This window comes from Thunnus maccoyii, chromosome 15, assembly GCF_910596095.1.
Source record: "Thunnus maccoyii chromosome 15, fThuMac1.1, whole genome shotgun sequence".
Taxonomy (NCBI): domain Eukaryota; kingdom Metazoa; phylum Chordata; class Actinopteri; order Scombriformes; family Scombridae; genus Thunnus; species Thunnus maccoyii.
In genome coordinates this window covers 28991269-29006308 of record NC_056547.1, presented here as the reverse complement: position 1 = coordinate 29006308, position 15040 = coordinate 28991269, and the positions used below count along the sequence as shown (strand labels likewise).

At 38.7% G+C, this 15040-nt stretch overlaps 1 protein-coding gene across 1 annotated transcript in view; it reads left to right on the top strand.

Moving 5' to 3' along the window:
* Positions 1-15040, top strand: part of thsd7aa (thrombospondin, type I, domain containing 7Aa) — a 103113-nt gene that overhangs the window by 57463 nt on the left and 30610 nt on the right. Inside the window, exons 10-20 of the mRNA XM_042435695.1 lie at positions 371-503; positions 888-991; positions 5643-5837; positions 6112-6378; positions 10841-11019; positions 11225-11230; positions 11521-11654; positions 13211-13364; positions 14098-14239; positions 14359-14474; positions 14554-14671. Coding sequence (XP_042291629.1) covers positions 371-503; positions 888-991; positions 5643-5837; positions 6112-6378; positions 10841-11019; positions 11225-11230; positions 11521-11654; positions 13211-13364; positions 14098-14239; positions 14359-14474; positions 14554-14671 — 1548 coding nt within the window. The remainder of the gene's footprint in view (positions 1-370; positions 504-887; positions 992-5642; positions 5838-6111; positions 6379-10840; positions 11020-11224; positions 11231-11520; positions 11655-13210; positions 13365-14097; positions 14240-14358; positions 14475-14553; positions 14672-15040) is intronic.

The following is a 15040-nucleotide window of genomic DNA, read 5'->3' as shown; positions in this document are numbered from 1 at the left end:
AGAGGTGCTATTCAATATTCTACTTGATTGTATTAGCCTCCCCTTGAAGTGGCCACTTCCAGCGGAGGCTGAGCAGATAGACACAGTATATTACAGAAAAATGGAGATCAACTGGGCCTCATTACGTTCTCTCTACATCGACACGTTTAATGAAATAAAGCATCCAAAAAAACACCTATTTCTAAAGTTCAAAGATCTGGGATGTGCTGGTGCTGGTGTGACTTACAGTTTCTTCTTTTGTATTTAATTGAGTTTACTCTGCTGCATTTTGCATTTTGCATTTATATTCAGTTACCATTATGAGGTGCTTGCTAAAACTAGGTACTAAAACTGATGTTTCGAAAATGTGTTTTCATGTGGCTTCCCTTAGGTGGTAACACTAAGAAGAAGCAGTACAGGAAACGTATTGTCATCCAGCTACCGGCCAATGGGGGACAGGATTGTCCTGAGGTGCTGAACCAAGAGAGAGAGTGTGAGGCTCCATCTGTATGTCAAGGATACAGGTACCTGGTCATTTGTATCATAAACATCTACAAAAATGACTCCTCCTTGTAATTACAAGAAAGAGTTATGGGGACAAAGAATTACAGAAGGGTCTGGAAGATGTACCACAATAAAGAATAGGTAATTTAGGATACCTATTTAAATAATTGAATTAATATCATAAACATCGATGACTAGTAGACTAATGGCTTAACTAACAACTACAAGTCAAAAATCTTTGGTCGTGGACTGCCCTATCAGTATGTCATTTGTTTCATCAAACACATATATGGGGTGTGATGAACAGTGCATCTTGTAGGGAGTGCCAACAGGGTCAGGAATTTAAACTAGCATCTTTTCACTCTTTCTACCTTTTATTCTGTCTTGTTCCTCTTCTTCTATAGATGGAAAACCCACAAGTGGCGGAGATGCCAGCTGGTTCCATGGTCGGTTCGTCAGGACAGCCCTGGAGCTCAGGAAACCTGTGGGCCAGGCCTGCAGGTTCGGGGTGAGGACAGCTACACACACACACACAAACACACACACACACACACAAACAATACACACATATTCACATCTTATTTTCCTCTCTCTGTGAACACATTAGTTAAACAGAGCAGGGAGAACAGTGTAACTATGAGCAGTCATCAGGAAAAGATTTACACTCAGCTGTGAAGTGATTCCAGTGTATGGGTTGAAATGCTGTCTTGATATAAATGCTGCAAATCATGCAGCACTGCTATTATTTGCATAAATTCTTTTGCGTGGAAGTGAAGTTGTTGGTTGCTCAGTGGATGTGTGTGTGTTTCTCTAGTTTTTCAAAAGTATAGATTTGTTGCTTTTCTCTCTTTTATGTAATTTACGTGATTTTATATCACTTCTGGATGAAGGAAATTGTAATGTGCATTCAGACTTAAAACTGCACTAATCAATATTTTTATAATATTCATATGTTAGCAATGGATCAAATTACTGTGTAATGTAAAAGAGGACATTAGTATTGACAGATTCGGAGAGAATTATTACCCTCTCTCTAGTTTCCCCCCAGAGCTCTTTAATGTCTTTCAGCTCAATGTTTTGGTTTTCCAAACCACACATTTACTCTTTGGTTCAGTCTCATCACTCTCACCAATTTAATTTCTAGCAGCAGCAGCAGGCAGCTGTTTACTGTGAAAAAACTCTGATAATCCCACTGTACATTATCTGCCCAACACCAAACAGAAGACAGAGACAGTTATGGACTAGCTGGTGAACATAGTAGGGATGTGCAGAGAGCCCAATATTTGTATTTGTGTCTGTATTTGTTGAGGCAGCAAAAATATTTATATTTGTATTTGAATAAAAGTGGAAATAGGTGTAAAGATACAGTTTTTGTTTTTATTACACTTTTAATTCTAGGATATTAAAGTGTTAAAATAAGTGTTTATGAATAAACTATCTTACAAAGGAGGTCCCTTGAACTCAAGTCTCATAGACTCATAGACGACTGCGCTGACTACTGAGCTGAAACATAGTGCATCGCAAATGTGCAGATAGACACACATAACACAGAGACAGCACAGCATGTAACATGTAGAGAAGAACTTCAAATGCGATTATTGCTTTGCACTTTTCATTTATTACCTATTTTTTACAATGTAACTTTGTGGAAAGTAGAAGGGGAACAACAGGTTTTGGAGACTCCCTTGAGAGCACTTCTCTTGTATTAGTAGCTCAGCTTTATCTCTGGGGAACACCCCAATGCCAGTAGTGATGTCCAAATAAGGAATTGTGCGTCATGTAGCAGGTGGATGTGACTCCCTTTGTTGAGAATTGCTGATAGACATAACAGAGAGACTGAGATAGTGATGTAACCAACCTGTGCGCTGGTATTTAAAATGTTTTTTTTTCTTCCCCAAAACAAATAATTTTTCATATTTTCATATTTGTATTCGGGCACACCCCTAGAATATAGTGGAGCCTTTGGCTGCTAAGGAGACAGATATTTTTCTCAGGAGTTGGTGGAGACCAAACCAGAGCTGAGTGAGAGTGCGTATTGTACTTACATTCACCAGGTGGACACAGAAATTACTTCAAATGGATGCTAATGTTGCTATGTGTCTGGAAGTGTTTGTTAACACATTTGCCATATCAACTTTATATTGTGATAATACAGTATGTTGGATGGAGTGTTTCAGACTTCATCTGTCTCCCCCAAGTGGCCAAAAAAATCAATTAAAACTGCCTTAAATGTAGTATTAGTACTGGTTTTGCATGTTTCAGCCCTCTTACTACAAATCACATCTAGTTTAAATCACAGGTATGTATTTCACAAATATGTTTCCTACTAGTCCTTGTATGGTATAAAATCCATACACTTTAAATAAATCTGCACTTCAACTGCATTACCATACAATAGTAATGTAACATGAACCAAAAGCAACACACACTTGATGTTAATTGTGATGGATTACACATCTCGAGCAAGTTTCAAGGATCTGCTAATTGATCTTTATACTTTACAGAAATACATTCAAAAACAATGGCTGTCTAAAATGGTTATAAAACACATCCAGAATTCTAAATCTGTATCGAGCCATAGGACTGTCAGTGGTTATAGTAACCACAAAGTAGTTAAAATACCAATAGAGATGCATGTTTACATCAGCTCTGTTGAGTTGATTTATATTTCAAATGACTTGTCATGATGATAATTTTAGTTCCCATGTTTTGATCAGTTAACACCCATAGGACAAAAAAAAAAAAATCATGGATTACTGCTTTAATAAGATGACTTGCTGGGTGTAGCACTGATGCCTGTGCAAGTTGACTTGTTATCAGCACACACATCCAGATTCCTATTAAAGTCTCAGACAGAGGCCATTATCTGATTCCAATGATGAGCATCCTGCTCCTCCATCTTGGGAGGCTCTCGTCATTATGTACCATTACCTGTAATAGTATACTCTGAGCTGGAGAGAGACAATTCAATACAGGCCTCTTACTTTTCACCCACTCACTCAATACAACGCGCGGAAGGCAATAGCCATTTTACAGCCCTTACATCTAGTATTTCCCATGGATGTGTGTGTGTGTGTGCGTGCATGTGTTTGGATGTTCAGTAAATGATGTGGGTAGAGAGGAAGACTGAGGGGTATCCTGAAATAACGACTGCTGGTGCTGATATTGGTGTTTTTATTGTTAAGGTATTGACACCGATGTTTTCTCTATCCACTAAGGCCACAACGACAACAATGTGGTATTCACCACACCTATTAAGGTTCTGTAATGATGTCACCATCTTAGCCCCATGCTCCACATTGAGGGGCAGAAGCAATACATCGACTCTGTGAATAACAATACCTAATTCATTGTTTTTTTTGTGAGTTTTGCTATTAAATGTGGCTGCTGTCCACCATCTTCAGAGATTCAGAGCTACAAAGATTCTGTGGTAAAATAAGGGAAGTACACATATATAGGCCTATACGATGCTATACTGTCTTTGCACAGGTATTTGTCTAAAAACGTCCACATGCAACCTCAGCTCAATTTAGTGATAGCTGGATCTACAAACCTGGTAAACAAGCATGCTAAAATACTGCAGAGGAAATTTTCAAAATATATAACAAGCAGCAACTGTGTCCATCTTTCGTTCAACTTATCGCGTTTAGGTTCATCAAGGAGTCCCGTCTGTTTCTTATTTAGCTAATAAAAATAATGTTACAGCATACATCATATCCTGCTGCAGGCTTCACATGAGTATAACATGGCCTAAGAGACAAAGATACGGTTAATCACGCTGTTCAGAATCACACTTGAATAATTTAACTGATTCTACATAATGTGTGAACTAAAGCATGATTAGCCAACACTTCCTGACTCTGTACTTCTCTGTCTTTAACAAATCTAAATACTGTTTCTCAAAAAATGTCTACAGTTAACTTTTAAAAATATGAATGTCACCATTTACAACATGATCACTCCAAAACCTTGAGAACTCTGCAGGCTCCAAATTTAAGTGATACAATGGCCTGTTTCTCTATAGTTTTCTGCTGATATCCATAAATCTCTGTGAGGCGTATTGAAAGTAATATGGTGAAATTTAACTGGGTTTGACAGTTTTTCTGTTCATACAGTTTTTGTGTAGAATATGTTGACATTTTCTTTGATAAGAATGTCATGTTAAACTAGCTGCCTCAGTACACATTTAAACTAGGACGCATGTTTTCTGCTGAAAAGTATGGTGGCTCTGATGTCAACTGCAGTTGTGTGGACAGAGCCTGCAGCAAAAGCTAGATAGCAAAATGTTAGCCTGGCTATAGATACTCTTTGGCTGATAAAAACATAGACAGTAAAAGCTGTGTCCCCATTAATTGCGTGGCTATGCCATTTATTGCTAACACTTAAGCTTACATTACAGTATGCTGAGCAAAAGTAGAGCACTAGTATCATCTCAAAAGTGAAAAAAGACTATTTTTAGCAACAATTTCAATTTCTAAAGTAATTTCAAATGCTGTCTGTCTGATGTTCAAATTTGCACACATGAAAAAGGACTGTTTTCCCAGAGCTTGTAAGAACTCATGGGACAACCCATTTGTGACTCTTGATACTGATGAAAAAAACTGACTGAATTGCGGAACAGCTTTCTATATGATCAAAGTCTTTGCTAGATGATTAGCTCTTTGTGGTGTTTTATTAGCAGCAACCTTGTCAGAGTACATTTTTTCAAAAAAAGTATAAAAAAAAAAATGCAAATTAAAATTCTATTGCAATCTTTTACTTTTTGAGCAATTGCATCAGAACATACAAAAAAAAAAAAAAGAAAGGCAGTACTAATGGTCACTTCATACAATGCACAGCACACTGCATTCTACATACTGAATGAATCTATGCATGATGTATAATGTATGTACAAATATGTTTTATTAGAAAATTGATGAATCAGACCATATTAGCCAAATTCAACTCTTTTTTTATGGCAATGTTTGCATAGTGTAAGTCACTTACTGTATCTCAGCACAGTGAATCTTGGAGTGCCAGTATGGAACATCAGACCCAACAATTTACCATGGAGTCATGGATGACTTCCACACTGTCATCATTTACACTGAAGTTGATCACAATCCCCCAAAAAAGTCTCCTCTTTCTCATAAGACTCCATCACTCCTTTCTCCCTGTAGCTGTTTCGTGCCGGAAACAGGATGGTGGGCAGGCAGACGTTGAAGCTTGTCTGAAGTTTGCCAGCTCCATGCCGCCTCTCACCCAGCTCTGCCAGCTGCCCTGCCAGGAAGACTGTCAACTCAGCAGCTGGTCCAAGTTCTCCTCCTGCACGGCTGACTGCGTGGGCGTGAGGACCCGCAAAAGGATGCTAGTGGGTGAGTGACACATTTTAACTTCAAGCTGACTTCCAGATTACATCAACCTTGAGCGTAAGATCAAAGTTGAATGTGTTAAGATGACTGAGGGCTCCAAACCTTCCTGTACGTCTCTATATTTAGATTCCCACACTACCTCAGGGAACTGCTCAATTCAGCAGCCTTCCACTGACAGCCAGTGAGCAGCCCCAGTATAGCAGTTGGGTGTTTAATGCCTTGTTTAACTGCTAATACTCATCAATCAAGTATGTTAATTGTTAATATGTTTTTGCAGGGAAGAGCAAAAAGCGAGACCAATGTAAAAACCACCAGGTGTATCCCCTGAGCGAGACCCAGTATTGCCCATGTAATAAATACAATGCTCAGCCTGTGGGCAACTGGTCGGACTGTATCCTGCCTGAGGGTGGCCGCATGGAGGGCCAACTGGGCATGAAGGTCCAAGGTGACATCAAGGAGTGCGGTCAAGGACACCGCTACCAGGCCATGGTGTGCTATGACCAGGACAACCGCATAGTGGAGACGTCTCGCTGCAACAGCCATGGTGAGTTTCACATGTTCAAATAAGCCTCTAACCCTAACTCCTCTCAATTTTTAAAAAAATACCAGATCTAATCACATTTCAATTTAAAAATCGATATTGTTGAGCTGTGTCCAAGCATCTCCTCACCACATGAGACAATATACAGAGGTTTACAACATCATTGCAAGCTCCCACCCTTGCCTTATCAAAACTCACAATGCCCCCAGGTGCACTTCTTAATTGCTACAGTCTGAAATATATTCAATTCAATTCAAATTTTATTGCATAGCACCAAAGTGCTTTACATGAAAAGAAAAGAAAATGGCAAAAATGTTCTTATAAAGAGAAACATCCATGCATACATACACATACAGTATATACACACATACATACAAACATAAATGAAACTACTAAATGAATATGGTGTGTTCATTTAAGAAAATGCTTGATTGAAAAGGAAAGTCTTTATTTTGTTTTTAAAAGAACAGCGTTGGAGTCTAAGTTCAGTTGGCAAACTGTTCCATTCTTTAGGTGCATAAATGCTGAATGCCATCTCACCAGACTCTGAAAACGCTCTAGGCACATAGAGGAGATTTCCACCTCGTGACCAGAGAGATCTGCTGGGATTGTAAATCGACAGCATGTCTGAAATATACTGTGGTGCCAGACCATTAATTGCTTTGTAAACAAAGAGGAGGATGTTGAATTGTATTATGAGTTTGGCCTGAGGAAATCTGCCTCAAATTGTTGACAATATGTTAAACCCAGGGATAAACTTAGGTAAGTTTACAAGTTGCAGTGTTTTCCTATCAAATAATGCACTAGTTAAATGCTCCATATAACTTACATTTCTCAGTCATAAATGATTGTAACAACCTGCAACTAAGTTGGAGTTCATGCCTTATATCCATAATTTACAATATGTCCTGCAGTGGCTTTTTCATTTGTTATGTGTGTGTTTAGCAGTGATTAATGACCTGAATGCAAATACCACTCAGTCTAACCCAGCTTACTGACTGAAAGTGAGATCATGTAAAAATTACAATTCTTTATGAAATGATCTTTATGAAGAGATAACTCTCTTAATATGATAATTCTTCCTTTTACAAATAAAAAATTGAATCCATAGAGAATAATACAAACCATTTCCCAATTCAGTGAAGTAAAGAAGAACTGTTCATGGTCTGGTATGAACTTTTTTTTAAATAATGCTTTATTGAACAATAAAATTATAAACAAAAAGGCAAGTCATATACATTTATAGTTCTATAAATGGTAAATAATACAGCATAAGCAATACAGTCTGGTGCAGATAATCTTGACCCATATCTTAAACACATATTTTTAACCAAACCTTTTTAACGAGCATGATTCCAGTTTTGTGGAAAAGTGCCTCAGTAGTACCCTTACACAAAAGTGATGATGTCTCCGATCTCAAAAACTACCATCCAATATCTAGACTTCCTTTCATAGCAAAAATCTTTGAATCATTAGTCAATTACGCTACAGCTACGCACCTTTATCAATTCACTAAACTTACTAAAGCCACAGCAGTCTGGTTTTCACCCAAGTCACAGCACAATAACATCAGCAGTTTCAGTCACTGATAACATTGTCTCCATTCCTGGATAAAAAACAATTTTGTGCCACTCTCTTCATTAACCTCTCAAAAGCATTTGACACCATCGATCATATAATCCCTCTCCACTAACTACAGTCTATAGGTCTAGATGAAGCCACACTTAGTTACCTTCGTACTCATCGTTGTTCTCTGTATCACACGGTTGGATGGACTTCCTTACAGTCATGAAGAAAAAACCATCTCATGTTATATAAAGTTCTACTGTTGAAGCTTCCAAACCACCTCATCTCTTCTCTCATTTAAATCTAGTAACTACAGCACACAATCCAGTAACTACTTAACCTTGGATATCCCTCATGTACGCGCCAATGCTAGCATAACTGCTTTTAGGTGCTATGCACTTTTTAAATGGAATGAATGGTAAATTGCCCTCAAACTTGAGGGCAATTGGTATTCCCCTTGGACATTTTAAGGCCTTATTATCTGATGTTTTTTTTATGATTCTTGTAACTGTTTTTATTAATTCCTTGTTTATTGTGTAGTTGTGTTGTTTTTGTCTGCTGACTGTGTTCTTGTCTTATAAATGTTTTTTTGCTCTCAGGTCTCTCTTGGAAAAGAGATCTTAATCTCAGTGAGACTGTCTGATTTAAATAAAGATCAAAAAAAAAAAAAAAAAATCATTATGTCATAATTGGCTGTCTTCTTACAGCAGCAAAGCTTACCAACTTATCAGCCGTGACCACGATCTTTCCCAAACTTAAATGGATTAGTTTTAGTCACTATCATCAGAAAACACTCATATGAACCTAGCTATTTTGTCATTTACGTGGATGTGTTTGATGTATCTGATCTTTAAATGTAGACTTCACTTCCTAACATGCATGGGTCACAGCTGGAGACTACCTATTGTCTCCACCATCATCTTATTTTTAGTCACACTGGCAGTTCCGTGCAGAATAGAACAACTTTAAATGTCTAACTGATTATCACTGTGGCCTTTTATCAAGCCTCCAGTACAAATTTAACAATCAATCAGGGGAACTTGAGGCCATATCCACCAGCAGCCCAAATCTGTCAGGCCACTCGGAGCTGTATTAGCATACCACTCCAGCAAAGCGAGTAAAGGGAATTAAGAATCATGCTGTCGTATTCTGCATCTTAGCCCTGGGAAAATACAGAGCACATCAAAGCACTCGGGGGAATGAGTGTGTCTGTGTTTGTTCAGTAAGAAACCCATAGAACCCATCTCGTTTGTGAGTCAAAGCTTTCCTCCCAGTATGGGGCTGCTTGATGGTAACTGGATGTAACTGTAATAAGATACTGTGCTCAAAGTCGTTACTGCTGCTTGCCTTCTCTCTGATTTAGGAGTCTTTGTTTGGCTCTTACATGTCACAGAGTATTGTGTGAGTAACATGGTAATACCTGCTCCTTCCAACTGTTATTTGCCCTCAGGCTACAGCTGGAGATCAGTGATGCTAGGTTTGTTTATGGCAGGAGTCAGCGAAAGGGCTGCATGTGGGAACCTGAAGGAACAGCAAGAATGCTTTCAGGCCTGAGAAGATGAGGAAGGCAGCAGGGCTGGGGGTCTCACTTGGAGTTTTGTTTTTGATAGGAAAGTCAGACCTTTAAAATAGAGGATCCCATCCCCCTTACATCTCCTCACGACAGCGTAACTCACTCTATGCACTCAACATGTCAAAAATCCTACCTCTGATTCACGTACACAGTGATGCTGGATACATTACATAGTTGCTTATAAATTCACTTTTCTGGTGTGCTTACTTTTTTTGGCATTTCTACTTCAGTGAGTGATTTCTTCTCTGAACATTTCCTTGAATGTTTATTGACAACCTTAAGAGAACAGCTGTAAACTTTTGCATTCAATCAAAGACGGGTCTATAGACAGGTATAAAAAGCTAACTTGTGTGTAGATGCTTTCCAGCCACATCCTCCAGCTCTTCCTGGGGGATCTCAAGATGTTCCCAGGCCAGATGGGATATGTAATCTTTCCACTGTCTTCTAGATCTGCCCTTACCAGCCTTCCCAGTTGAACTTACCCTGAAAACTCCCAACAAGAGGCATTCAATGGGCATTCTTATCAGATGCCTGAACCACCTTAATTGACTTCTTTTTACTTTAACATGAATGCTTGGATGCTTGAGCTGGTCATTGTGTCCCAGCCACCAATTGTATCCATGATCTTGTTATCATTACTCAAAGTAAAATGACCATAGGTAGAGGTTGGGACACAAGGCTGTCTTGCATTAGATTTTAGAAGTGACTGTAACACCTCACTGTTCTCGTGGAAAACAATGAGCAGTTAATCCCCTGTATATATTTCTGAATTTTTATCTTTTCTCATATTCACAGACAAAAGCACTTTTTTTTTTTTTTTACACCTTTCAAGGTTTATTCTTTGATCCAAGAGCCAGACTGAGGAATAAAAGAGTGTGTATTTGCTCTTTGAGCGCCAAAACTCTGAATAGGTCACCAAAATGCTCAACTAACTATGTGCATTCTTTTGAGAATCTATTGAATAGGCTGGTAAAAATGTAAGTATATTACAGTTGAGTACTAATTGAGAAGTTCAATCTAAAAATGATCCATAGATGATGGTAAAATGTTAGATATTTAATTCATGCTCAGTTTATGAGAACTACTTTTGTCTGGTCTTTCAACCACATCTTCTCTTGTTGTCCCAACCACCAATAATGTCTGTCTACTGATTTCTGTCTTTCCAAGAGTGGGATAAGAAAATTGACATCAAACTCGGTCTGTGCTTTAAGTTCAGAGCTGGAGTCAGGACGTGGCTAACTCTCTAAACACCTCTAAAGCAGATCTCAGCATGTCTGTAGAGGATCATAGCCCTTTACTGAAGCCTATATGTTTTTTTGGTTGCAGGGTATATAGAGGAAGCTTGCATCATTCCCTGTCCGTCTGACTGCAAGCTGAGCGAGTGGTCAAACTGGTCACGCTGCAGCAAGTCCTGTGGCAGTGGGGTCAAAGTTCGCTCCAAGTGGCTCAGAGAAAAACCTTACAATGGCGGGAGACCGTGTCCTAAACTGGACCATGTCAACCAGGTGAGGGAGGTCTCACTTTACACAGTGTGATTAATGTTTAAACAAAAGATCATAATTTAATAATTGCCATTGTAGGGTTGAATGTGTTTCATTTTTATAATATGAATTTAGATCTTGTGTTTAATGTATATCTCTGTTTAATTCCTAAGTACAACAATGAATGACCTTTTTTTTCTCTTCTTTGTTGAATGGATTCCATCCACAGGCTCAGGTAAGCACATTGTTGCTTCTTTTTCTGCGTAATTAAAATGTTTTCTTTTATATATCATCATTTTTTAAATTTAGCTTTTTCTGAACTATTTTATTTTTTCATGACTTTGCTTTCAGCCACTGTCATAGGGAACGTTCAATAAGTAATAGTCTAATTTAGATTATTGACTTGCATGATGATTTGAATCTGCTGTTAAAATGCTGGTCACTGTTTTATTTATACCTTTCCACTGCATACGATCCATTTCTTTGCACAAGATCAGACAGATAACTGTGGTGTTTGTACGTCAGGTGTATGAGGTGGTGCCTTGCCTCAGTGACTGTGGACAGTATGTCTGGGTGGCAGAGCCCTGGAGTGTGTGGAAGGTCAGCAACGTGGACCTGAAGGATAACTGTGGGGAAGGCGTTCAGACCAGGAAAGTCCGGTAAGACACCGGAAACCAATACATGTCTACAGAGAGACACATTACATGCTATATATATACATATATATATATATATATATATATATATATATATATATATATATATTTGCCGTGTGTACACATTTTGTGATGTATGACTTGTATTCCCTTATTTTCCACTTGTGTTGTTATTTTCTCAGCTGTGTCCGTTTGCTATTGCAGTGCCAATGACCCAGTTTCCTCAAATGGATCATTAAACTTTCATCTTGTGTTTTTGCTACATGATAAGATCTTTTACCTTTCACAGTGTGTACAATGATCACAGTCTACTATTATTCAAATCTGATTTGACTTGTTTTCAAATGACAGTCTTGAACAATCCTTAGAAAGTGAACATGAGGCTGTAATGTCTCTCACCTTCTTAATATTTACCTTCTAATGAGATGTGTTGGAATTCAAATATAATGACAGCTTTAAAAAAAACAAAAAAAACCCAAACTACCATAAGAAGCATTTTTACCATATCAGACATAGACTGTAAAAAACATGGATATAATGACAGTAAACACAGCTTTCTAAAGGGACACTTTGTCAGCTTTGTCAGGTACTGGAGCTAGTTTGAGTTTTGTTTGAGTTTGCATGGACCTGAAATCAGTCAAATAGGCAGAAACTGCTATGGCTGACTGTGATAGGGTGAGACACCTGTCAATGAGGCAACTTAATCTCAAATCCATTGGTCTTCTTTTCAGAGGTATAAGTCAAATTAAAACACTTCTTTTCAGAGGTATGAGTCAAATTAAAACACTTCTTTTCAGAGGTATGAGTCAAATTAAAACACTTCTTTTCAGAGGTATGAGTCAAATTAAAACACTTCTTTTCAGAGGTATGAGTCAAATTAAAACACATAGACGTCATGCACACACTGCAAAAATCAGCATTCTGGTGATATTGTTATCTAGTAGTATCTGATGTACATTGAGGTTAAACAACCATAAATCTACTTCATATGAATTATATAGGCTCTCTTTATGACTTCAGATCCTCATAATCATCATGTTTCGACATTTTCTTCAGTATCAAAATTAATGCAAATGATGGTACATCCATGGTTATGGTGCAAACAGGAACTACCAGTACTACCATTTTTTAAAAAAAGCAATGTTTTTAGTTTTTTGTTTTTGTTTTTTTTCATAGAAACCATCCCAGCACATGTATAATACCCACTGCAAAACGCAAATTAGTTGCATTCCTGAGTACCCTTACTCATCCTGAAAATAACAATATATGGCATAGCTAAGACGTGTAGTGAATATGCCACACACCTGTAAATAAAGGGAGTATAAACCAAGCAAAAACTGCAGTTCAAGTTGTAATGGAACAATGATTTTCAAAATCACCACCCAGACATGCTAGGAAAGGTAAAATTGACAGCTGAAACCCTGAATTACGGCTTTCAATTTTTGCTTTTTCTTCTGTTAATTGTTTTAGCCAAAAAAGAAAGAAAAGTCATTTCAGCTAAAAAAAAAAAAAAAAGCCTGGAAACAGACAAACTCTTTTTCAAACCCCTCTGTGTCCAGGTGTATGCTGAACACTATAGATGGGCCCTCCGAGCAGGTGGAGGACTACCTGTGTGACCCCGAGGAGATGCCTCTGGGGGCCCGTAACAGCCGGCTGCCCTGCCCAGAGGACTGTGTGTTATCAGACTGGGAAGCCTGGAGCCCATGTCCACTGGTAAGAATGTCCTGTTATCTACTCTGTCATGGCACTGATTCCTCAGTGCTTTATGTTTATGGAAGAGCTGAATAGTCTTGACAGTGTCACTGCCATTTGTACTCTGTACCCTCTGAATATGTTTCTACATCTTTTTATTTGTGGGAAGTGTTATCAAACTGAAGCAAGCCATACATCATCTGTTACTTATTGCCTTCTCTGGGCCAAATGTCCAGTTCACTGGAGAACAAAGAAACATCAACTGTGAGCTAATGTCAAAACAACCCATCCAACCTTCTGTTTTGCAAAGTGAAATGAACCAAACAAAAACCAGAGATGATTTTTAAATCTGCTCCTAGTTCATACAACTCAAGGAAAATGACAAATGTGCGAGTGAGTGAGTGAATTACATGTGCGGTCACTTTATTATACTATCTATTGATCCTGGTCCCATTTTATCATTGCAACAGAAGTTATTTTCCTTTTTCCAAAGAAAATCTAATATTTCCGTCCACTTGACCCCCCCGAAAATCTGTAAAAAAAACTATGATCTATCTCCGCCCCCAAAATAAGAGATGACATCATGTTCACCCCCAACACCCCCACCAATGTTTGAGTATTTTTTCAGATGACAAAGTAACCATTTAGATTTTGATTATGTGGTCCATTTATCCAAATAATGCCTGTTTGCTTTCGGTATATGCAAATCACAGTATGAATGAGTAAAGTTAGTATCCTCTCCTCTGCTCCTCAGCCATGCAGTGGGAACAGTTCTCGGGAAAGGAGTGCTTACCCACTCCGCCAACCTGGAGAGAGGAAGGAGTGTCCTCCGACTACAGAGACAGAGCCCTGCAGACTCAACAGTAACTGCTTCCACTACTCCTACAACATCACAGGTGAGACTCCGACAGCATGGATGAATCCCGTTCATTTAAAAGCAGCCAGGTTGACAGTTGGGTTACATGAACCGGGTTATGACTATGAGAATAGTTTTGATGAGACATGTTCCCTGCAGATTGGAGTACCTGTCAGCTGAGTGACAGAGCTGTGTGTGGAAACGGCATCAAAACCCGCATGCTGGACTGTGTGCGCAGCGACAGCAAATCTGTTGACCTGAAGTTCTGCAAAGAGGTGAGTTGGGTGCTACTCTCTGCTTTCTAAGCCTCTTTAGCGTTTCTGAATGAGTTAATAAAACAACTTTCTGTTGCAGCTTGGGCTGGAGAGGAAGTGGCAGATGAATGCTTCTTGTGTTGTGGAGTGCCCTGTCAATTGCCAGCTATCTGATTGGTCAGCATGGTCTGAGTGCACCCACACGTGCGGGCTCCAAGGTATGTGTGTAGCTCTGTCCGTGGCAGTATTTCCACGCTGAAGTAACCCAGAATTTCATCATTTCATCAGTCTCCCACAGCCCAACTTTTACTCCATCATCTGAAAATGTGAATTTCAGTTTGCATCGCATTTCTTTTAGATGAATGCAATATGAGCAACCACAAAGTGATGTAACATGAGCATGTGACACTATACAAATTCAACTAGTCCATTCCATCTCTTCATCATGTTGTGGTACAGGACACGTCATCCCCCTCCTCCTTCTGCCTTTCTACACACAGTGAATATACAAAGATTATGTTTTGTTATTGATCAAGGTAACTAAACTGCTGTTGTCAACAAACAGGAAAGAAAATCCCCCTCATACC